At 35.7% G+C, this 26403-nt stretch overlaps 1 protein-coding gene across 5 annotated transcripts in view; it reads left to right on the top strand.

Annotated features, from left to right (window-relative positions):
- Positions 1–26403, top strand: part of COBLL1 (cordon-bleu WH2 repeat protein like 1) — a 163559-nt gene that overhangs the window by 100775 nt on the left and 36381 nt on the right. For 3 of the 5 annotated variants that reach the window (XM_044913662.1, XM_021702711.1, XM_021702710.1), the window contains exons 2-7: positions 1352–1540; positions 14969–15170; positions 17236–17464; positions 18269–18307; positions 23202–23299; positions 23412–23648. In XM_044913662.1, coding sequence (XP_044769597.1) covers positions 1352–1540; positions 14969–15170; positions 17236–17464; positions 18269–18307; positions 23202–23299; positions 23412–23648 — 994 coding nt within the window. The remainder of the gene's footprint in view (positions 1–1351; positions 1541–14968; positions 15171–17235; positions 17465–18268; positions 18308–23201; positions 23300–23411; positions 23649–26403) is intronic. The other 2 variants (XM_021702713.1, XM_021702712.1) reach the window with 1 other exon arrangement.

Below are 26403 nucleotides of genomic sequence, written 5' to 3'. Positions count from 1 at the left end.
ATTTTATAAATGTGTTAAATTTATTGTAACTTTTAAAAAATTCATTTTTGTCACTAGTGTAAAAGAAGTATTTTCTCAAGTGCATTATATCTCTGCAATTATACTCGTAAAAATTGAAGGCCTGTTATTTTAGAAAATTAATGTACAGTGTAGGAAACTTGTTTCTGCTTTTCGTGCTGTCAAGTGCATAAAGGTGCTTGGATTTATGAGACCTTAAATTTTGAAGATACTAAATGGGTGGATGTTACATATTTATTATAAAGAAGCTCTTTTATCTTGTTTGGTTTTTACTTTGTGTAAGAAATGGGGAGAGGGAGGAATTAAACTTTATATTTTTCTGGAAAGCGGTAGTAGTTATTCTTTGAAAAGCAACTAGCTTTTCATAAAGGCAACATTTTCAAAAGCTTTAATTTGCATTACTTAAAAATAGGTATATGTCATTACTAGTAGTTACTTTATTTTTATGTTTTATTTTTTCAACCCATCAAGTCATTGAATTGGCCCATGTGAATTTTTTCAGGATGTCTACTACCTGTTTCTGTTATAAATAGGTTAAGAGGTAATCCTAGTGACACTCTAACATTTATTAGAGTAATTATTGATAGAATTTTTTTCACTGAAGCAGAAATATATTTTATCAAATAACCAATCACAGTTCATTGTTCATTGCTAAGTGCAATGGAAAATATAGCATGCTTCTTTCTTGCAGGGAATTATAAATATGGGCAGAGAGAGGAAGCTGGTACCCAGAAAAAAAATGGAAAAGATGTTAAATTTATGGAATCTGTTGTATATGCTATATAGGGAGAGACTCTCTATGTTGAGGGGTGAGGGGAGGGTAGTTTCAGCTAGACCTCAAAAAGTAGGTAGGGGTTATCTGGATAGAGAGGCAGAACACAATAGATTGGAAACAAATAGAATGAAAGGCACATAGGTAAGAGCTGTTATAAGGTGTAAGAATGAGATGCTGATCTCCATCCTGACACAGTAAGGATTTTTATAGTTTATCTCATCAAAGAAAATGTTACACTCTTCCTTTACTATAATAAAACCACATTAATTGAACTTAATGGAGGTGAATATCAAATCTGTTTATTATCATGTTTCTTTTTATTACCAAATGATGTAGTCATATTGTTGAAAACAAAAGAAAATGCCAATTAAAGAAGGCAAAAAAAAAAAAATCCTTAATTTCAACATCTCTAATACACAGTAAACATTTTGGTGCACTTTTTTTTCTAGATGTGAAAAACATGGACACACACATTGTGTTTTTATTAAGTTAGATCATATTAGAAAGTTATTTTAAAAATCGGTAGATTTTATTTTCTGTGTTTTGTTTTTATTTAAGGAGAAAACCAAAAGCCAAGGCACCACGTCCTCCAGCTGAGACCAGATATGTTGATGCCTCTTCAGTTGATGATCCTGTAGAATCCTCTGCTTGCATCATGGAACAGAAAGAAAACATGATAGATAAAGACATTGAACTCTCAGTGGTGCTACCTGGGGATATTATCAAATTGACTACTGTTCATGGCAGGTACAATGCAGTAAATGAAAGAGCAGGAGTTCCTTTTCTTCTTCTGTCATTGATACCCTCTGTTATATATGTACTTCTTGATTTCTTCTTTGACAAAATACTTCATTCATCACTCAGGTATCTATTCAATATGCTAAAAGGTGATAACTTGTTTCTAATAATATTTTAGCACCAATGCTATGAATTCCACAATCCCAGTCAAGTGACTCTTGAAATTTAGAACGATTTTTTTCTTTTGCTACTTATTTAATAAGTTTTCTTAAAAAAAAAAAAAGTCTTTCCCAGATGAACAGTCATTGGTTATATTAATTTTGTTCAGTCCAACTTAGAAAGCCAACCAGACCTATAAGAAAATTCTTTCCCTTCCTCTTCCAATTATTCCTTCTTTTTTTAAGCTGCATCTCTGAAATTTGATTTTGCAGAAGTTGCTAAGTACTCTTAAAATGTCATACTCTTCTTATGTATCAAAAGAGATAAATCTACCTGTAAAACTAGTAGGATTTTTTATTTCTTTGAATGATTTCATTAATGTACTAAAAATGTGGATAAGTTTAATAGAAATGTAAAATTAAACTTTAACCTAGCAAGAAGTGAAAATGTGATTTGGGGGCGCCTGGGTGGCTCAGTCGTTAAGCGTCTGCCTTCAGCTCAGGTCATGATCCCAGGGTCCTGGGATCGAGCCCCGCATCGGGCTCCCTGCTCCGCGGGGAGCCTGCTTCTCCCTCTCCCACTCCCCCTGCTTGTGTTCCTGCTCTCGCTGTCTCTCTCTGTCAAATAAATAAAATCTTTAAAAAAAAAAGAAAATGTGATTTGGGAGACTGATATTTTTAATAACTGCATAAAAATTGGAAAAATGGAATAAAGCCAAGTGTAATTTTCCATTTCATTTTGAAGTGGAAAGTTACATGAGTTGTATACTTGGTCTTGTTCCACCTTTCACCTTCAACTGCCCATTTGTTATCAGGAGTCCTGTTTTAGAAATCTAAGCTGATTTGACCTTTGTATATATAGAGAGAATGTGTGTGTGTGAGTGTGTGTAGAACAAAAGAATAAGTAAGCAACATATTGGGTGTTGCATTCTTACAGTGTGGTTTTATCTAGAAGAAACTCTCATTCAAGATAACCTTAATCTTAAGATTTACCATCAAGTTTAGGTGTAACTTCACAAATTATTGAAAGTATGTGAAAATAGAAAGGTTCAGCATTAACAAACAATACATAGTATTGTGTATTAAATTCTCATTAAATTTAAGTAAGTTGCATTTTGCCGTTTATTTTGTATGAAGAGTGGTTTTGGAGATCATGCATTGAATTGTATTGAGGAGGTTGAAAAATCTGTGATTGTCCTTGGTGGGCTTCCAGCTCAGAGGCAGGTAATCACCTGGGTTGTGCTTCGTTTAGGTAAGGAAGGCATCTTGTGAGTTCGAGACTCTGGCTGTCATCTTCAGTCCTTGAAATATTACCCTGGTTTAAAAATAATAATGATAATGGATGTGACTAGGGGTAATAAAGGCAGTTCCTCTTATTTCCTCTGAAGTCAAAGTCCTTTTTAAAAAAGTCAGTATTTTTCCTAGTTCTTTACTGATGCTGAGAGGTAACAATGGTTTCCTCACCAGTATTCCTCAGACTTTCTTCTTAGGTAGAATTTTCCTTCCCTCCTCCCCTTTGAATATCTTAAGCTTCAGCTGCAGGATTCTTTTGTTCTAGAGTCTACTTTTCCACGTCCACACCTTTTTGAAAATGTTTCCATCTGGAGTACCTTACCACCCACATTTTCTCCAGTTAGTTTATGTAGCTCAAGTGAGATTTTTATTTATAAAGGCTTCCTAATCTTCCCAGAATGAACTGTTACCCCCAACTCCAAACTCTCTTGACATTTTATACCACTGAGTTAATCATATGTTGTTTTGTGCTATAATTAATATGCATGTCTTGTCTTCTTGAGTAAACCACAAGATCCATGGGGGCATCATTATTTCATAGTGCTAAGCACAGTTTCTTGCAATATAATAGGCATTTAATAAATACATTAAAATGAATATTGTCTCCCTAAACTCTTTTTTTTTTTTAAGTTTTTATTTTTTTATTTGACAGAGAGAGGCAGCGAGAGAGGAAACACAAGCAGGGGGAGTGGGAGAGGGAGAAGCAGGCTTCCCGCCGAGCAGGGAGCCCAGTGTGGGGCTCAGTCCCAGGATCCTGGGACCGTGACCTGAGCCCAAGGCAGACACTTAAGGACTGAGCCACCCAGGCGCCCCTCCCTAAACTCTTATGTAGTTGGAGGTAACAACTTAAATGGTATGTTCTGAAGAGACATTTGTTTGGATAGTCTCTGGTTTCGTTTCCTAGGATCTTTTAAATAAAGACAATTTTTCCACGTAGACAGCAAGGAAGTTACGTCCCAAATTCTGATTGCTTTTTAAAATTTGTTTAGGGCCGAAAAATTTTCCTGAGAGCAAAATTTGTTTCATATTGGTGTTTTCACTGGGGGGTTTGATTCAGGGACTTGTTCTTAATAGTTTATCATTCAGGAATGACTTAAGTTGTAGATGCAGTGACTCATTTTTTAATATTAAGTGTTTATGATTAAAAGTGGTTGTATGATTCAGGATTTCTTAGGAGTGATTATAAATATTTTAAGCTGCAATTTGGGATATCTTAAGAGTATAATTTGGAGTGGAGCGCCTGGGTGGCTCAGTCGGTTAAGCGTCTGCCTTCGGCTCAGGTCACGATCCCAGGGTCCTGAGATTGAGCCCCACGTCAGGCTCCCTGCTCAGCGGGGAGTCTGCTGCTTCCTCTCCTTCTGTCCCTCTCCCTGCTCATGCCTGCTCTCACTCTAGCTCTCTTTGTCTCTCTCAAATAAATAAAACCTTTAAAAAAAAAGTATATTTTGGAGTATCTTGAATGTTGTAGCTATGGTAGGCCCATGCTTAAAAAACAAAACAGTGTTTATAACAACAAACTGTGCAAAATACAAATGTTAGCTACCGAAAGTGAAAACCCATGACATGGATAACTTAAATTTCTTCTTGGTTTTGTTACTATAAATAGAATAGGGAAAGTTTCAACAAAATAGTACAAGAATTTGGTGGGAGATTAAGGAAGAGTAATTTTAAATAAGTTTATATATGTAATGTTTTCTTAGATAAATCAGAGTTCCATATTGTCACTGTGAACGGTCTTTAATAGAATTTTTTGGGACCATCTTTTCTTAATTTGTCTAAATATTCCTTGTGTATTATATTTATTTTGATAGTATTATTTATATGCATTTCCTTTGAAGAATAATATTAGTATTAGACTGGAATAAATATTTAGAAAACTTGTCATATGCTTCATTTAACTTTTCAGATATATATATATTAATTATATAAATATATATTTTTTCCCCCAAAATGTCTTCTTGGGGAAGATTTTTAAAAGTTTCCCTCTGTCTTCTTATACAACTAATGCAGAGATATGCTCAGAATGCTCCATTTGGAGGAATGTGAACGCATAACATTATCTTCAGGAGAATGCCCTTATTTGTACATTGATTTTTCACCAAAGAGCTTATTCAGATTAGGGAACACAATAAGGTCAGAGGTGGTAATAGACTTTATGCTCAGGGGGAAACTAAAAACTTGTCCTGAATTAGGTCGATAACCTTGCTCTGACTTACCAATCTTTTGGTACTAGAGCTTAATGATAATGCTTCTTTAAGGACCAGAAGTCACCCTTTGTCTGCCATCTTGCCTTTGCAATCCTTTGCTTACATTGAGGGTAGCTACAGTGCCAGCCTGCAAACCCTGGGCATTTCTGTGTTCCTGTCATGGATGATTGGATTGAAGGGAAATGGAATTAAAATATTTACTGTAGTGTGTGTGTGTGTGTAGCATATATATATATATATATGATGTGTGTGTATATATATGTGTGTGCATATATGCATATACACACATAAACATATATCTGTGTGTGTGTGCGCATGCACGTGTGTGCTGGCAGAGTAAACAGCCTTTTTCACCAGGCAGAACTGCTCTGTGCTTTGCTAAAAGTAAGCATTAAAGGATACTGCTGTTAGAGATAAGCTGTCTAGGGGTTGCGCTCCTCAGGAAATGCTGCACTATGCAACAGCATAAGTAATGGTGTCTACAGGTACTTGGCAAAGTGAATTTTTAATGAAAATGAGCTTATGGGCTAAACTGTTATAGACACTACAGAGAATAAGGAAATATGTGGGTATGTTTGCCTATCATTCTGGATCCTTACCTTATAGTCAGGTGTCTGTCCAGTATGCAATTAATCCTCACTAAATAAGTGTTCCTTTCTCCTTTGTTCTCTTTGGGACACTTTAAAAATAGTTTTCATTTGGGAGATTTGGTAAAAGATTGACATTAATCCCCTTTTTTTAGCTGGTGGAGAGAGCATCATAGAGCTCACACTCTCTCTCCTACAACAGGGAGGAATGGAATCAACACCATTTATAATAGACAAAGATACATTTTTCTTTTATGCTTCTACCATAAGTAGAAATTTGTTTTGATTTGAGCAAATCTGAGAATGAAATGAATGAAAACACAAATAAAGAAAGCATAGAACTTGAAGTTAGAAATCCTGGGCCCTATAGTTGATTCCGTAACTTGCTGTGTGACCTCAGGCAAGTCATCTCACCTTTCTTGCCTTTGCCTGTAAAATGACCCAGAGGCACGATACACATGATTTGTGACCTGATTTACCTGTCCCAACAGCACCAGTTTATCGCAGAGTTAAGAGTAAGCCCAGTTTTGACTGGCACTGGGTGGGTCAGATAACTAGCTCAGAAATGGTTTACGTGGATTACAGTGCCACCTATTGGAAAAAGTAGACTATGAAAATTGACAATACTGGATCAATGTGGGTCAGTTTTGTTTAAAAATAAAATCAATAACACAACAGTATGGATCTCGGAAGAGTTTCACAATTTCATAATTACATTTATTGAAAAGTGACAAATAATGACACGTGTAGTAAATATATAATAGGTGAATAGATTTCAAGAACACACTGCTGAAAATCCATTCCATGGCACAAATCATGTTGAACTCCCTAAGAATTCTTAAATTTTGGTTTAGGTACTGATTCAGTTGTAGCTGCTTAAAATAACAGTTAGAAATTTAACTGTTAAAGTATTTTAGTATACCAGAGCTGCTTGAGTTTTTATTGGTGAGACTGAAGAATCCTGTAATCTGGGCTGCAGTTCTGCCCTCCATAGCCCTGAGCCAGGGAGCACATAAGCCTCTGTGGGCTGATTGCTCTCCTGGTTGGTTGGGAAAAGGTGACAGAATACTCACAGATGTCCTCTGAGTGTCATTCCTAGGTGGACTACCCTCTTCTCCTTTCTTTCCTGGTATCCCCACCTTATAACAATGATCCTTGTTAATTTTCTTTTTAATTTTTTATAATTACAAATGCAATACTTGGACACTATTATATACAGTAGGAAAATGCAGATAAGCTAAAAAAGTTAAAACACCATGTCATTATTAAACAGGCAGCTTACAACTATTAACATTGTGGTATATAACCTTTTATTCATACACACATGCACAGACACACACAAATGTATATGTACACACATACCTATATAGTCACTTTTTTTACCGATATCATGTTGCACATGCTATCTTGTTAACCTATCCTTTTTTCAGTTAATGATTTCTAACTTTTGTGTCAATACAATTTTATCTTATCCTTTGTCCATATTTGAATTGTCCCAATTGCAGTGAGATATATTTATAGTACTCTTTTTTTTTAATAAGGGGTGTGTATGTGTGTTTAATAGGTATGTTATTAAATCACGGTTTTTGCAAAGGTAATTATTTATGACTGTGAATGTAATATCCAAGATAAATGACCGAGCAGATTTAGCCTAAAGTGGTGAATTTCATTTTTTTTTTTTTACTTTTAGAAATACCTATTTTTAGCATTTGATGTAAGAACTTTTGTCAGTTTAATACTGATCTAATCTATTATTGTCTTCAAATCTTAATTCTGTTACTTTCTTCAAAGTGTTTCCTATAGCATAATTCAGTAAGCATTCTCAATTTTGAGATTAGGTTTATTTGTTTTATGTACCTGATCCCCTTCATTTCATGCACATAGGAATAGTTAGAGAGCATTAGTTCATTTGTGAACTCATTACTGAACTAGGTTGGTTAGCATGCGATAAATAAATGTCAGCCCTGCAGGGAGTGTTCTAAAAGTTCCCATACTATCATTGGTAAGTCTAATTGGGTTGTTGGTATACATTTGTAAGGGGCAGCGAGAACTAATTCAACTCAACTCAGTTTTGAGGATGCATTGAAAATGGTATAATGCTTTACTGGTTACTAAGGCAGATTTAAAGAATCATAATAAGGAAGAATCTTATTCATAGAATTCAGCCCCTATCAGATACTTGAAATCTATCTATTCATAATAAGTCCTTATCATCATGCATCCTCATTTTCCTATGACAGTCCCTGTTTATACCTATTATCCCAGGTTAATTACAAATAGTGCCCCCCTTTCACTCTCAGGTGTCCCAGATTGGATGATAAATTATATAGCCACCCTACTGGTAAGTGGCTTTGTTTAAACACTTCCAGGGGTTGGAAATTCACTGAGGCAGTTATTAGACATCTTGCTGATCTGAGAGCTCTTTGGTAAACCATGACCTTCATTTTTGATAAGTTGGATCTTTGAAACACAAAAACGGACATCTTGCCTTATTTAGCAGGTAGCAAATCTAGGACAAGATTACCCCTAATAGGTGTCATGAATGCAGAAAGAGTCACCCTAGGATTTAGGGGGTGATTTAGTGATGTCATCATTCTTTGAAGTAAAACTGTAGCAGATAGCAGTTAGCCTGTTACAAACCATCCACTCCATCCTGAATCCTGATTTATGGTATTATGAGGCTAAAATATAGCTCTGTCAGGACTCAGGAAATTCTAATTTTGACTGCACCTTAATTGTGTATATGTTCTTCATTATCTGGTCATGTAACTTCTCTAACCTCAACTTTTTTTCATTCGTAAAGTAGGAGTAGCTTTTGTGGTGGTTGTGAGCTCAAATGAGGTAATAGATATGAAATTCATATGAGGAATTGTCATTTATTTCTAAAGGGAGTAGGAAATTTCATAGGGATTTCTCCATTTCAAAGGAGAGTTTTTAGAGTCTTAAAAAAAATATCTGCCCTCCAGGAAATTATTTTATAAGAGAAAAAAAAATCTGAAAATAATAATACATAGTAGCCTCTCAAATAATAGAATAAACCCAAATTCAAAGTGATGGGGTGATATGGAGGAGGACAATACTATTTCTTATTTGATTGAAGAAGTGATGACCAAATTCAGCCAATCCTTTTCTACTTTTAATAATTTGGCTCAAGTTTTGGCTGGACTGTGGGCATGTTTTCCTGCTTTAGCAAATAGGAACACAGGCATCTTTCCTGGGTTGATTCTGGGGTAGAACCTGTTAGCCAACTGCCGTTTGGTACATCAACATGGGATAGTTATCCTCAAAACAATTGTTGTTTTTGCTAAAAGTAATTTGGCTTCCAGGGGGATAATTCTAAACTGTACTCAGGGGCGCCTGGGTGGCTCAGTTGGTTAAGCGGCTGCCTTCGGCTGAGGTCATGATCCCGGAGTCCTGGGATCAAGTCCCACATCGGGCTCCCGGCTCAGCGGGGAGCCTGCTTCTCCCTCTGACCCTATCCCCTCTCATGCTGTTTCTCTCTCTCTCTCTCTCAAATAAAAAAAAAAAAATTAAAAAATAAACTGTACTCAGGAGATGATTTTGTTTTCTGTGGTGCAGTTTGTGACTGGCAAATCCTCAGCAGCCCCATTGCATGCAGAGCCTGCTTAAAGGTTAATGCCCTACTTTTACACTGCTAAGGCTCCTTTATGAGAGATTCAAGACCGTAATTCCCACTCTTAAAATCAGCTAGGTCAGGATCCTCTCTTCTGTGCTTTTAGTGCCAAATGCTGAGGCTTCAATGAAATACTTGAAGCATTTGAACTAGTCTGAGGTTATTTTTGGAAAAGGTCTTAACCCAACTTAATGCTTATATCTCACCTCTGTGTAAAGATGTCTTGACTTTAGATACAACAAGGCTACTCGTCCAGTTTGTAAATTAAGAAAAAACAGCTTTCATGGCTATGTGTGTGTGTGTGTGTGTGTGTGTGTGTGTGTTTAAAGCATATGAATCTCTTTTTAGTGACTTTGCCTTTTCATATATCCAATACCACGCAGAGAACTCATATATAGAGAGTTGTGTGTGTACTGTTGTATATTGTCTGCTATGTGTTTGAGATACCAGAATTAAGAGATAAATAATCACTGGTTCCTATAATATCCTCATTCAGTGATACTGACCTCACTGTGTACAGACATTGTATACATTGTATTAGGTCCTGGGAATAAACATTGCTAAGAGCTGGTCCTGCAAGAAAGGAGTTCATATCTGGGTATAAATGGAGCCCAGGTAACATCTTGAGGCCACTCTTTTCCCTCAGGTCTAGATAAGATTGGCCTGAACCCCTGTTCTAGGTCTTGTGGAAAGTTCAGTCTCCTTTATATTATTGTAAATTCCCATTTACAATATTATGTTAATGTTCTTGGAGCCTCCTCTGGCTCTGACTTTTTTTTTTTAAGATTTTATTTATTTGACATAGAGCAGGGGAGCGGCAGGCAGAGGGAGAGGGAGAAGCAGACTCCCCGCCGAGCAGGAAGCCAGATGCGGGGCTCAATCCCAGGACCCTGGGATTATGACCTGAGCCGAAGGTAGACACTTAATCGACTGAGCCACCCAGGCGCCCTGGCTCTTTTATGGTTTCTTACTTTTTAGTCTCTACCTTATGAAATTTCCTTTCTTTTCTTGATTTAATACCTCCCCCTGAAGCTACCAGGACCTTAGTGATGGTCTGTGGGTCACCAGGGAAAGGTGAGTAAGGGTATCACATAGCAAACCATTTAAATTAGCAGTTTAGGACTCCTGTTGGGTCCTTTCAGCAGCCCTCCCACGTTCTAGTGTTCCTGTAGTCCCGGCCTCTTCCTACTGCTTAGCTCCTTTTTCTGTTTCTGTGTCTTCTTACCCTTTTCTTCTGGCATTGGCTTTAATCCTATCAGCACCTCACAAAATAATCTGAAATCTGACTGAGTCCCTCTCTCCCCCCAAATTTTTGCAATAGCTTTGTAGCTGCTCCCCCAGACTATTCTGAATATAACAACAGCAACAAAAGAAAATTATCCTTTAAGCCACACTAAATAAATAAATAAATAAATAAATACAGACAGTGGCTTCTTAAATCATGTATAACCCCTATTATTTACATTTGCTTTTTAGTTTTACTTTAAAAATAAAACATGCCTTTTTCTCAAGTCAAAAAATGAATACAACAATCAGCATATAATCCTTTTAGATGTAAAGTAGACCCCATTGCTCCTCAGAACTCCAGTGGTTTTCTCTCTCACTTGGTAAAATCCCAAGTCACTCCAGTTTCAGTCTACCACTTTCACCCCAGCAGACTGCTTCCTATTTTCCCTTAAACATGTAGAGCCCACTACTGCCTCAGGTCCTTTGCAACATGTCAACTCTGCCTGGAATGTTCTTATTCCAGTTAACCCATTCCATTCAGCTCTCTGTTCTAATGTCATTTTTTTTTTTTTCCACTTAGAACATTTCCTAACCTCCTTTGTTATCTTATTTTTCATCATAGCATTTATCATTGTCTGATATACTCTATATTTTACTTGTTTCTGTATCCTCTTTTGATCGCAGGTTGGGAAACTGTAGCATGTGCATGAGAATTGGCTGGAATGCTTGTCAAAGCACATACTGCTGTGGCCCACTCTCAGAGTTTCTGATTCAGTGATTGGACTAGGGCTTGAGAATTTGTATTTCAACAAGGTCCTAGAGATGCTGATGTTGCTGCTCCATGAATCACAGTTTTAGAAACCAATGTACCAGAACTACTCTGGCCAATACGGTGGCCACTTACTACATGTGGTTATTTAAATTGAGTTTAAATGAAAAATTCAGTTTGTCAGTCCACTTTGTCAATGTATTTCAAGTGCCTAATAGCCACCTGTGGTGAGGTGGCCACTGTATCAGCCCAGATATGGAAAATTTACATATTGCAGAACAATTAAACAGCCCTGCTCTAGAACGTAATAAACTATATAGAGATGGATTCCTATTCTGCCACCCGCCCCCCAGAGTAATATCCCAGTATTTATGTGTCTGGTCCACTTAGCATTTACTTTAGTGTAAGGCATAAGATGGATACATACATTTTATTTATCAGATGGCCAGTCAGTTTTTCATACCCTTTGTTGAAAATTCAACTCTTTTTTTTAAAGATTTTTTATTTATTTATTTGAGAGAGAGAGCACATGAGGGGGGGAGGGTCAGAGGGAGAAGCAGACTCCCCGCTGAGCAGGGAGCCCCATGTGGGACTCGATCCAGGGACTCCAGGATCATGACCTGAGCTGAAGGCAGTCGCTCAACCAACTGAGCCACCCAGGCGCCCCGAAAATTCAATTCTTTCCCCAGAAATTTGGGATACCTTTATCATATGTAGTATTAAATTCCCATCTGCATTTATAGAACTTTCTGGTCTGTTGGATTTGTCTGTTGGGATATAGGAATATTTTCAAGAGAGAATTGGCTTCTGGAATTATTGAACAAAGAATTAAACAGAATTATAGAATGAATCAAAGAGTAAAGTCATAAACCAGTTCTATGATTTTTAGTTGATGCTTAAAGAGACATTTTTATTAGAAAATATTTAGGTGGTGTTGAGTTCAAAAGGCATGATGTAGGTCTATCAGCATGCAGCCTTTTTGCCATGAAGTCTGATATTGTATGCAAAGATTATAGATGACCAAACTGACTGAAGGAATAGGCCATTATTATAATATTGTTGGCCCATTATGCACTTCTTTTATTAAGTTAGAAAACTAATGTCACAGATAAAAATACAATACTTCATTAAGACATATCAAAAAGGTTAAATAAGTGTATATAAAGAGTGTTAAATTCTTACCTTTTAAAAATGGAAAATATCTTTTTCCTTAAATGTTTATATTTTTGTACATAGGGAGATGAAAAATGGTAGCACTAATAAATATTTTTATCTTGTTAACTTGTGTTTTTCTGGCAGAGATTCTAAAGAATGTACATTTAAGAGGTAAAAGATGTTTAAAGTATAAGCGTTAGTGGTTTTTACATTTATTACTTGGCACATTTATATGTGTAGAGAGAAATACAATCCGAACATATCACCATTTATTCATAGTTGTATTTACCTAGACATTACCTAATCTTTTTTAACTTTATTTACTATCAGAGAAAGGTGGTACCATTTCCAAGTCAAGAATTTGTATGTAGCATCAAATTTTTAAAAATTTTTATTTTTTGTTACCAAAAAATAAACTTGAATAATACCATTATGCTAGTCTTGATGTGGATGAAATTTAGTATCTATTACTCAATGCCAAAATTTGGGCGATTATAGACAAATTTACATATGAGCATACTAAATAGCTCAAGAGGACATAAAACTCGTAAATTATTATTGTGGAAGCATCTAATAACGATATAGGGAACATATTTTGAAACATATTCCAGAGAACATTTTTTTTTTTTAACTGAGGCACTTAGGTTTTTATTATTTTTCTTGATATATGTATAGTGGGGTGCTACTTGTAGGTGGGAGAGGAGAAGAGATGTTAAGGGATGGGCAACAGCCACAGAATTCGAGGGTGAGGTAGGTGGGTGAACACAGGCGATGGTTTGAGGATCCATATAAAGTGTTATTTAATCTCAAGGCCACACAATGTCAGACAACTAACCCTCTTCCAGGAGGAGACTGCCTCTGTGGAAAAGCTAAACCAGAGAGGCTACAGATCAGGGAACTCCACTTAAGAAAGTAGGGATGAGGTGCATATGAAAACAGATGTACTAAATTAAAAATATCATACTGAATGGTGAGATTCCTATCCTCATTTCCCTGTCAAGTTCCTGAAAGCCAGTAGCTAGGTTCATATTATGTAGTCAAGAAACTGGAGAATTTTTTACCGACATTTATATTTCCCCATGGGAAAAAAAAAACTGGCCACCTGATTACCATCAAATGAAGCCCATCAACCTATACCTTAATTCATGAAAATAGGACTTTTACAGAGTATTTTTAGTGCCTCAGTCTTGAATATGAACTAACAGCTTAAGATCACCAGACATTTGAGGAAAGCACATACCACAGAATATTTTTTAGTGTTCTTTTCTTAAGGGCTAACAATTAAGAAAGACTCAGAGACCACATTGTTCTGTTGTGGGTGTGAATGGAATTTAACACTTAATCACTATTTGATATTATACATTTACTTGGTTACTTTTTAATTGTCGGAGCACAAGTGCCCATAATGTTTTTCTGTCAAGGACCAGATAGTAAATATGTTAGGCTTTGTGGACCATTCAGTTTTCATCACATCTACTCAGATCTGCTGTTGTAACACACAAGCAGCCCTAGATAGTATGTAAACAAATGAGCATGGTTGTGTTCCAATAAAACTATTTACAAAATATAAGGCATGGGCCCATTTTGACCTGCAGATTATAGTTTGCTGACAGTTGGCCTAGTCTATCTAGTAGTGTAGATCTCTGAGAGCATAACACTTTATTGTGTCTCCAAGGGCCTAGAAAATATTAAATGTCCTTTGAATGAATTAAGAAATCTATACTTGAGAAGTTTGTGGGCTTCCTTCTGTAGATACTCACTGTGCTTTCTAAAGCCCAAAGAGTGGTGGTAGTTCGTTTGTTTGTTCTTTTTTTTTTTTTTTAACACCCAAAGCAGTGCTTGATCTCATGACACCAAGATCAAGAGTCCCATGCTCTACAGACTGAGCCAGCCATGTGCTCCAGGGTGGTGGTGGTTCTTAATGCTTCATTTTTATGCGATCTTTGGAATATAACCAGTTTATAAGCCAAAGACTGCTGGTATTCAAAATACTGTAAAGGAGAGCATTTGCTGAACTAAGTGCTCTTGGGTAAGGAAAGGACTTTTCTTAAAATTTATAATAATAGGATGACAACTTGGCAGATAAAAAATACAGATAATTAAACCAACACTAGGATCTAAGCTGTTTGAATACCAGTCAGGACTTTTTAACTATTATAATTCTGTCCACTTAGTTAGATACTTGGAGTCCAGGGCCCAGGCTACCATGTATATATCTCCTCCTGCAGTGGGGGAAAAAATGATCTTGTAGCTAGATTTTTAAGTTACTTTCACACATACTATTTTATAGCCTTGTTTTATCTGCTGAAAACAAAAAGGCCCTAAGAAAAATGCTAAGAACAGTAACTTTAAACTTAATGAAATTGTTTTATGGACTTTTATGATCAGTATTACTTCTGTTTTACAGTAAACCCATGATGGACTTGTTGATATTCCTCTGTGCACAGTATCACTTAAATCCATCCAGTTACACAATTGATCTGCAGTCATCTGAAAATAACCCCATTAAATTTAAGCCAAACACACCAATAGGAATGTTGGAGGTGGAGAAAGTCATTTTAAAGCCAAAAATTTTGGATAAGAAAAAGCCTACGCCTATAATACCAGAGGTAAGAATGTCACTGTGATTTTGATGTCTTCTGGCAAAAATACTAAATTGATTTTTCAGTCATTATCTGCAGCTTATATTCATTTCAAATGAAATAAAAATGGACTTTCCTGGTTAAATTTGATGTGAACATGGCTATTTTGCTTGCCTTGGCCACTTTGTTTAGGATTCATTTGGTTATCAATCTTTGGATTAACTAGAATTTGGGGAATACTTTTGATTTTAGACACTCTAAAGTGATCTATAGGACCATATCAGAATCTGACAATTTAAATGATCTACATTTTAACTTACTCTTTTAAAAAGTTTTTTTTTTTAAAGATTTATTTATTAGAGAGCATGAGTGCACAAGTTGGGGCAGGGGGAGAGGGAGAGAGAGAGAGAGGGAGAGAAGCAGACTCTTCACTAACAGCAGAGCCTTATGTGGAGCTTGATCTCACGATCCTGAGATATGACCTAGCCAAAATCAAGAATCATACACTTAACCAACTGAGCTGCTCAGGTGCCCCAGAAAGATTTTTTATTTAGAGGAAGGTTTTAGAATCTTTTAATGAGAATTTATTTAAGAATTTATTAAAATATTTTTTGGCTTCTCTATACTTGGTAAGTGGTGGTTCTAACTTATTCTAAATTGTTAATTCAAGCTATATAATGACTCAGTTTTCTGTAATATATGAATTAAGCAAAAAATATTTTTTTCAAAAATTTTTAACCACAATCATTCTAATATCAATTATTTATAAAATTGTTCTGTTTCTATAAGCTATAGAGGTAGAATTTTATGGGTTTCAAGAAATATTTTTTCAGGGCGCCTGGGTGGCTCAGTCGTTAAGCGTCTGCCTTCGACTCAGGTCATATCCCAGGGTCCTGGGATCGAGGCCCACATCGGGCTCCCTGCTCAGCGGGAAGCCTGCTTCTCCCTCTCCCACTCTGCCTGCTTGTGTTCCCTCTCTCGCTGTCTCTCCCTGTCAAATAAATAAAAATAAATAAATCTTTAAAAAAAAAAAATTTTTTTTTCATTAGGAATGTCAACTTTTTTAACTTCAGGAAATATATAAAGGCCAGTATATTAAATTAATAGTTTATTTACATGGCTTGAGGGTATATATTCTCATATTTTCTTCATATTGTTATGCAGCTTTTTATAAAGTTAAGAATTCTTATCTACAAAATACTGATATTAAGAATTAATTAGGATATTGGGCTATTACCCATCTAGGTACATATGTATCTAGGTGGCAGTAGTATTTATTTTACAGCATGGGATTATACATGGTGTTTTAGTTTAATGAATACATGTTAAGCTTTAAGGATCTGCACCCTGTAGATTTCGCTTAGCATGGTAACATGTTTCTAAGTTCCATTTGTATATAAGAGTTAATTACATTAAAATGATATGTTTAAAATCCTCTCAATAATTTTAATTAGTACTAGATATCTAAATCAGGGTTATCTTAATAGTCTTTACTAATATATTAAAATTAGCCAAAGTATTGTCAAATAATAGAGACAATAGGTAATCACAATAGCTAATGTTTATTTGTTGATCGTTTACTATGTGCCAGACACTATGCTAAGTTTTTTTATATGGGTTATCTCATTTATCTTCTTTTCAATAGAGAGAAGCACAAAAATTTTATATTTTAACCAAAATACTCTTTTTTTCATCGAGACAACAAACCATTAGATAAATATTCCTCAACTGAAGCATAAAATAGAACATGTATAACTCTGTATTATTATGGGCATTTGCTCATTTTATAATAAATATTTTAGGGAACAAACAGAAATATCAGTAGTATCAGATATGAGGCTTTTATGTTCCCTTTTAGATTTAAAATCTAATACCTTACAGGGATTATGGATTTAATCTAGATTATTTAATCAAATTATTTCATATTCTTAGAAATAATGAAAGAATATGCTTCAGGAAAGAAAAATAATAATTTCACACCAAAATAGAAAAATACTGTTTATTGTAGATTGATCTCTTATTGTAGACATCATTGTAGAAGGTTTTAGTAAATAAATTATGGTAATAACTATGGTTTTAATCTGTGTTTCAGAAAACTGTGAGAGTAGTGATCAATTTTAAGAAAACACAGAAGACAATAGTGAGAGTTAGCCCTCATGCACCACTCCAAGAACTTGCCCCCATTATATGCAGCAAATGTGAGTTTGATCCACTGCATACACTGTTGTTGAAAGATTATCTATCTCAGGAGCCCCTTGATTTGACAAAATCTCTTAACGACCTGGGACTAAGAGAATTATATGCCATGGATGTCAGCAGAGGTAAGTAAGACTTTTTGTTTTATTCATTTGACAGGATGTGCATATAAAAGCATGTATTGTATTTATGTGTAGGGTTTCTGAAGTTCATAATGGTGAGTTAATGGATCCTATAAATAGAAGTCAATACGTGTCATTGAGAATAAGAGGCAATGAAATGTAATAAAATTCAACTTGATTTCAGTTTTTGAAATTAGAATAAAAACTTGTCTTTCTTAGTTGTCATTCACTTTTTACACTTTTCCATCAATCTATGAATATTTTTGGTGGGATTTAACTTAATTCTTTGTGGCTGTAAGATTTAAACAGAAAATAAAGGTTTACATTTAAATTCATTGTTGTTTTAATCAAGTGTGAATTACTGTAGACTCACCATGGTTTTGTCTGAGTCTTAATTGTCATTCAAATTTCTAAGTTTCTTGACAAATTTTTTTCTAGGTTCACCCAAAATCAACTAGCTTATAAAATAAATCTAACTCCAAAAATTTTTAAATAAAAATAGCTTGCAGTATTAATCTATAGAAATAACTGAGTGTATTAAAATTTGGAGATCTTAGATAATGTTTGTTTCGATGCTAATTAGACAACTGCAAGCTTATTTATTCAGTATGAATCTGTTTTATTAGAAAAAAGGTTTAGTGAAGGATTACTTACTACATCCTTTGTGCATTGAGCCCTTCAAACTTTATCCTGAAATTGTGGATTTATATAATCCATAGACAGCTATTTCAACTCAGTGATGTTTTATACTTGAATAAACATCATCTTTACAGTCAATTTACCCTCTTTTACCCCCTCCTTCTGTAGCCACTTCTGTTACTGCCTTCAATAAATCATCTTTACAAGGTAAGACATATGAATCAGTAGAAAAAATTGTAACATGAAATTTCTACTTTTATTGGATAAATTGAAAATAAGCTTCTAATTTTACCTGTTTTCTTAACATTACTAATGTGTACATTCTGTAAGAAAACCTTTGGCTTTTATTTCCTGAAAAATAATTTATAAGCCCTCCCTCTTGATTTCTGAAATTAATACAGTAATAATATTTCAATAGTTGATTAAAAATATCATCCTAAGAATGTGAAAAACATTTTTTTAAAGATTTATTTGAGAGAGAGAGAGCATGAGCAGAGGGAAGAGGCACAGGGAGAGGGAGAAGCAGGCTCCCCGCTGAGCAGGGACCCTGGTGTGGGGCTTGATCCCAGGACCCTGGGATCATGACCTGAGCTGAAGGTAGATGTTTAACTGACTGAGCCACCCAGGCGCCCAAGAAACATATTTTTGACTCTCAGACAAGAAAAAATGATTTTGCTGGGTTCTTTAAGTATAGTTCCTGATAGTTTGGTGGTACCATGGAAGGATCTCAGATTATTTACATTGTACAGTTATTCAGAGTAATCAGGGTATATTCATCATAGGAAATTATTGCAGCGTTAAATTGTGAATATTTTATAATAACATGGAAAATGCTTATGCTAGCTTTTAAACCATTTAAGTGTGTTTAATACAGTGTAAAAAAATTTTTACGTAAAATTTCTGAAAGGAAGTACATAAAAAATTTTAATACTGGTTACCTTGGGTGGTAGGGCTGTGGATGACTTTTTTCATCCTTTTTTTCTTTATATTACAGAACTTTATAATGGGAATTTAACTTTATTAAAAATTAGCCAATAATAATAAAGTCTGGAAGCCTTTTTCCTCCATTAAAAAAGGATAAGCTCAGATAATTGATTACTATAATAATTACCACTCTACTAAAAAAAAAAACAAACAATAAACTATACACATTATGTGTTATTGGAATCTTCTTTCTTTACCACTGCCAATTTTCCCATAACACAATAAGTCTATATGAGTAATAGTGTGATTATTTATTATTAGTGGCTTGATTCATGAAGGCTAGGTTAATCAAAGGAGCTGGAAATTGTTATGTTCATAAAGTATATACTGGCTAATAATCAGAAGATAGATGTTTTAATTCTGAAACTGCATTAGCTGTCAAACTCATTTAGCAAGCCGATAGGGCAAATAGCTTTTTATCTGTCTGCATCACACTTTCCACTTCTATAATAACAGATTGGAAAAAGTGGTCTCTGTGCTTTTTTTCCAGTAGCAACATCCTGGCACTTGTACTTGGCTTTTGCTCCTACCATTGCCATTCTCTATATACATTACTCAAAGCAAATTCCATAATCTTATTGGCCTCATTTTGAAGGTGTTGAATGCATTGGTTTGTAATAACCCTTCCAGCCAAGAAAGTATGTATTTATTTAGAGTACTAAATGTTGTGAATGTAACCTTACGAGATTGGATAAGAAAATTAAGAAAGCTCCTTTTACGGTGTCATAATCTACAAGATCAATCCAAATGCTGTAAATGCCTCTGCCTCCTTATTTTGTCTAATATTATCAGAAGTCTTAGTACTTTGTATGCAGTTACTTATAGCCTCTCTTCTGGAAACAGGAAACTATAAATTTGAGTTGTTTTCTAGTAAGCTCAAGCCCTTGTGTTTCTTAGTGTTTAACTCTGACTTCTGGTGATCTCTGCCATAGAGCTGTAAGTGACTTAGCTTAACTAGTATGGAGGATGACAGGGTGCCTGGAAATTGCTTTACCAAAAATAACTTTGCTTATATGTATTGCACTGTACTACCATGTGAAATACCTACATTCAGTTAGTCTTCATCTTAAAATGAAATAACATTTCTTTTTTTTTTTTAAGATTTTTATTTATTTATTTGAGAGAGAGAGAATGAGAGATAGAGAGCATGAGAGGGGGAGGGTCAGAGGGAGAAGCAGACTCCCTGCCGAGCAGGGAGCCCAATGCGGGACTCAATCCCGGGACTCCAGGATCATGACCTGAGCTGAAGGCAGTCGCTTAACCAACTGAGCCACCCAGGCGCCCCATGAAATAACATTTCTTAAAAAAAAAAAGGGGAAAGCCAAAGGTATTATATATCATTGATGAGTAGATATTATATTGAATTTTACCACTTAATGCCTGTATGTCTTGGTGCAAGTTATTTAAACTGTGGTCACCAGGGCTTCAGATGTATAATGGGACAATACTATCTGCTTCCATTTCTTTACATTCCCTAACTTAGAAAAAGGACTCAGAATGATAACTTGTGATAATTTCTGATAATCCTCTTTGGATTGTTCTAGGAAAGAAATTAGGCATGTGAAAAAATCTGTAACCATAAAGTGCTATCCACATGTTCATCATTAGTTAGTATTGTCAGTAAACTCATTGTACAGAATGCATACTGCTTATTTAAAATTTAAAGCATCAGATTTATGAAGTTTTAATTTGTGAAATATTCTTCTTTATTGTGTTATTGAGGCATATTGCATTGATATACTTACTGGCATTAACAATCTTTGCTTTCCTGGAGGAGCCCCTATTTTGTCATAATTTATTTAATTTTTAAACATTTTTTTAAACAAAAAGACTGTACATGCAGTCCTAAAAAAGGGGTATATATTTAAGATTTAAATGTATTTAAGACCATACATTTACCTCTAAGTGCTGCTTTAGACATATCCCATAAATTTCAATATACAGTACTTTGTTTCCAATATCACTGAAATTATATTGTGATTTATATAAAACACATATATGCTCTTTAGTAGAAATGTTTTCAAAATTGATATATTCCCCACTCCTTGTTTCTCTCTTTCTGTCTTTTTTTTTTAAATTTGTATTTCATTTGTTGAAGAAACTGGGTCTTTTATCTTACCGAATTTCCCACATTCAGAATTTTGTGGATTGCATCCTGTGGTGCCATTTAATATGTTTCTCGATTGTCTCTATTTCTTGTAAATTGATTGTTGAATCTAGAGACTTGATCAGATTTGGGTGAGATATTTTCAGCAAGAATACTTCATAGGTGGTATTATATATTTCCATTAGCAGCCATGTAATAGCAAGTTATATTTATATATGTATGTATGTACATATCTCTGCACCCAATGTGGGGCTCAAACTCATGACCACAAGATCAAGAGTTGCTTGCCCTACCAACTGAGCCAGCCATGCACCCCACAAGTTATCTTTTTTGATGTTAGCTATCAATAATACTTGCCTGGATCTTGATTAGGAGTTGGAAAATAATCATTATCTGCAAATATGCCTTTATAAATTGAGATATTTCAGAAACAGCAAATTTCCCCATTCAGCTACTTGTCTACCTAGGTAGAATTCATTCAGAAGAGGCAGGAAAAAAGTGTGATTCTTTTCCTTCATCAGTATTTATTTATTTATATAGAGAATTTTTTTTAAGATTTTATTTATTTATGTATTTTAGAGAGAGTGAGTGTGGGTGGGGTGGGGGAGGGGCAGATGGGCGAGGGAGACCATCTGAAGCAGACTCCCTGCTGAGTGCAGAGCCCAATGGTGGGCTCGATTTGGGGCTTGATCTCAGGACCCTGAGACCCAAAACCAAGAGTCAGACGCTTAACGGATTCAGCCACCCAGGCGTCCCCCTTCCTCAGTTTTTAAAATAACAGACTGGTTCATTAGCAGTACATAGAGGTAAACAGTAAGGGTCAGTTATTTTTTCAGCATCACTACAAGTCATGGAATTAAACATATGCAAAATGTTTCCATTTATTAAGTAGTTCTATGATGCCCAAACTGTCCTGACCTTGGCCAGTAAAAACCATATCTGATTGATTCCTGTGCCCTTTTAAAATGATCCCAGTGGACTCTGATTTCTTTCTCTCTGCTATAATTAGATATTCCAGACTCATCTTTACAATCCTTGGTGTGGACAAAGAATCAGCCATTCTTACGCAATCGTGGTCCCTTTTTAGTGGGAAAAGGTGTTTAGAGACCATCTGGGCCAGGGCTACTCAGCACCACTGGACTTGTCATTGTTTGTAGGCCTTTTCAGTTGACATTAGGAAATACTTTTTGGAAAATGGAATGTTAATATGTAATCATGAGGTTGACGTTTGCCATTCTGATTAAAATGTGGTTTCTTAACTTTGACACTATTGACATTTGGGCTTGGATGATCCTTTTTTGTTGGGGGGGCTATCTTGTGCATTGTATTGTGTTCAGCATCATCACCGGCCTCTACCCAGTAGATGCTGGTAGCACATTCTCCTGCCCTACCCCTAGTTGTGACAATCAGAATTGTCCCCAGACATTGTCCAGTGTTCTCCGGAATGGGGGTGGGGCAAGATTGCCACCTAGTTGGGAAACATCGTATTGAAGAAATAATCTTTTGGAAACACTTAATAAAGTACTAAGTAATTATAGTGAATCATGCTTTAGAGAATAAAATATTTCATAATTGTTTAGCTCTGTGACAAAATAAAAATTCAAAATAAAGGGACAAACTGTTGATAGCTTCATATCTCATTTAATTCAAAGTGTCCATTTTACTTCTGAAATGTTGGTAATTATGGATAGAACAGACCCTGAGTCACAAAGAATTGAGTTTCTGTCCTATCTCTGTCATTGCTTGATGGTTGGCCCCAAGTATGTATATTCGTTTCTTTAATCTTCAGATTGCTCTGCTGTGAAATAGGAACAATAATACAAAACTTCCTTGTTGCTTTGAGAATTAAATAAGATATAAGATGCCTAGCGGAGTGCATGGTTCATAGTAGACCATAATTAGTAGCTTTCATCATTGTATAAATTTTTCAAGGGAAAGAAACTGAGGGAAAACTTGGAGGTAAATCTACAATTCCATGTACAAAAGTAAGAGGCTTTTCTTCTATTTTAGAATCCTGCCAAGTATCACAAAACCTAGACATTATGAAGGAGAAAGAAAATAAAGGGTTTTTCAGCTTTTTTCAGCGCAGTAAGAAAAAGCGGGAACAGGCGAGTATTTTCTTATGTAATATTTTATAAGATTCTTCTCATCTGTTTTTAATTGCATGTGCTTTTTTATCTTGAAATGACCTCTAGGTTTTGCCTTTTCATTCTTTATTAGACTGCAAGTGCCCCTGCAACTCCTCTAGTAAATAAGCATCGCCCAACTTTTACAAGGTCCAATACCATTTCCAAGCCATATATTTCAAACACCCTGCCATCGGATGCACCCAAGAAGAGACGGGCCCCGCTGCCTCCAATGCCAGGGTCTCAGAGCGCCCCCCGGGACCTTGCTCACATCCAGGAGAGGCCAGCTTCTTGTGTAGTGAAATCCTTGAGTGTGGACGAAACAGAGAAGGTACATAATTGTGTTTCGTTTTGTGTTTTTAGGATGGGGCAGAGGACCATCTCTTTTTCCTCTTGGCCTTTTCCACATAGACTGCTAGTAAGATCAGTAACAGTCACTAATATGTAATAAGATGAATAACTTGTTATTGATAACATTGGCACTGGGAAGAGATTACATATGTATGGTTCTGTGATGCAGTAAAGAATAAATGTGTCAATTTTAAGTAACTTTTATCTTCAAGCAAATAAATCACCCATAAACCTTAAAGTCCTGGCTTACTAAGGCCCAACCAGAGGTGCTTGCTTGATGCATGTATTGGGAATGCATATACTCAATTTTGAACTTTTTTTTTCATGGCACCAAAGTCTTTATGTTGCATTCATGGGTTTTTAACTAGATGTATCTTCTTGACCTGACTCTGGGATTCTCACAGGGAAATCCGGGTGTCTTGTTGGTACATAGACACTCTATAGTTTAAAAAAAAAAAAAAAAAGTCTTTTTATATAGAATATATTGCAGTTACTTTTATATACTCTTATGTTCAAAGCAGGGTTCTGGGTATGTCTTTTCCCCATAATGACTTACTATTGCTTCTGTGTACTACCACATTTCCCTGGATTATGTTGTTTTGTGGAAATCCATTTGCAAACTACTTTTCATGCCTATAAAATGTGTACATTCTTTGCTTTTTTCATGTGGACTGTAAATGAAGTTTTAAGTAAATGTGATTAAACATGAGACTATATATTTTGTTGCTTGTAATCAGACAAATTATTCAAGTAACTTTGAGAGCAAATTTTATTTTGAGATATTTGAGACACTGAGAAGTTTTCTTGTATCTACTTGAAGGGTTTTTATTTCCCCTTGGAAGTTCAGTAAACTAAATGCTTAAGTAAACTAATGCCTCCCAACCAACTAATAAACATTTCTTTGTTTTCTTAACTTTAAATATTTTTAACTATAGTTTTTTTTTTTTTTTTAAGATTTTATTTATTTATTTGACAGACAGCTAGAGAGGGAACACAAGCAGGGGGAGTGGGAGAGAGAGAAGCAGGCTCCCCGCCGAGCAGGGAGCCCAATGCAGGGCCTGATCCTAGGACCCTGGGATCATGACCTGAGCCGAAGGCAGACGCTTAACGACTGAGCCACCCAGGCACCCCTTAACTATAGTTTTGAATTGTAGTTTATAAACTATCATATATGCCTTTAGAAAGTAAATAGCAAGGTGGCTGGGTGGCTCAGTAAGTTAAGCGTCTGCCTTCTCAGGCTCCCGGCTCAGCAGAGAGTCTGCTTCTTCCTCTGCCTGCCCCCCGTACCCCCCCATGCTCATGCTGTCTCTCTCTCTCGTTTGCTCACTCTCGCACACTCTCTGTCTCAAATAAAATCTTAAAAAAAGAAAATAGCAACCAGGGTAGAAATGAACAAAAAAATGCTTAAACTCAGTAGTTATTTGAAAAATCATCTATTAAGCTGTCTTCTTATAGAAATAAAATTTTCTTGTCTAATGTCCCTGGTATAAAGTCTCACCTTAAAAATCAGGAGGATAGTTATATTTTCAAATGATAGAATCATTTGCTACAAAGTTTTCCAAAGTAACTACTTGGTAGTTGGGTGAAGTGTTACAGAAGAGGCGATTCTTAGATTTAGTATTAGCATCTGTGTGGGAGTACCTTAGGCAACAGGAACCATGTTCAAAGACACGGAATGTGAAGACTATGGCATGCCTGGGCATGAACAAGAATCAGAGACTGAAATTGAATGAGATAAGCAGAGGCCAAGTCAGGGTCTCCAAAGACTTCATTTTGTGGGTTTAACTCCTTTGCATTTCTTCATAGTAAGTCATTTAAAAGGTAGCACTTTCAGGATTGTTTTAAATTTTTAATTACCAAAGTCTGTCTTTTCTTTATGTAGAAATAAATCTTAGCTCCTGGTCACCCGGTGACCTCATGCATTGTAGTAAACTTCCTCTGTGCTTGGACCTGAAGAGGTCTACATTGTCCAATAAATAGTCTGCTTCTTAAAATTCTAGACTGTGTTTCTAGTGGCCTCACCAAAAGCCATTTCTTTTGATTCTCACCCTCTGCTCCATGACCAGTTGATGCTCCCATGTTAAGTAATCTTTTTTTTTTTTTTTGTATGTTGCCTTTGGCAAACTGGACATCTTTATATAATTTTCCAATTATTTTTTTCTTTTGATCTGGACATCTGGGTAGTTCTTTGATGTATTGTTAAGTAGGACCCAGAATTATTTGTTCCTCCCTAGAGAAGCTGAAGAACCATTTTTTATTTCTTCATTATAAAAATCCTTAACAAGTAAGCCATGGTTCGGGGTGTGTGTGTGTGCGTGTGTGCTTGTGTGCATGTGAACTCATGCTTTCCTAGGCATCTCTGCACTTATTTCCTTAACTTCTTCACCATATTTGATGTGCTAAATCACCCCTTTGGTCTTGATTTTTCTCTCTTCCTTGGTCCTGATTCTTTTTTTTATATTTCAGCTCTCTTTTTTTCTTGCCCCCACTTCCTTTACCTGTTTTCTAAATTTGGAGGTACCTGAATCCATGGTCTTAGCCTACATTTACTATACTCTTTCAGAGAAGATGTGTTCTTTGTTGAGTTCTCAACTGTAGTGGTATGAATAGTGTCCCCCCCAAAAGATATGTTCAAGTCAAGGATCTAGAGATAAGATCATTGTGGACTTTAGGCTGGGCCCAGATCCAAAGACTGCTGTTCTTGTAAGTGGGGAGGCACATGCACAGAGATAGAA

This window comes from Neomonachus schauinslandi, chromosome 3 (genome assembly GCF_002201575.2).
Source record: "Neomonachus schauinslandi chromosome 3, ASM220157v2, whole genome shotgun sequence".
Lineage (NCBI taxonomy): Eukaryota > Metazoa > Chordata > Mammalia > Carnivora > Phocidae > Neomonachus > Neomonachus schauinslandi.
The sequence above is the reverse complement of the archived record's forward strand: the minus strand, read 5'-3'. Positions and strand labels throughout refer to the sequence as shown.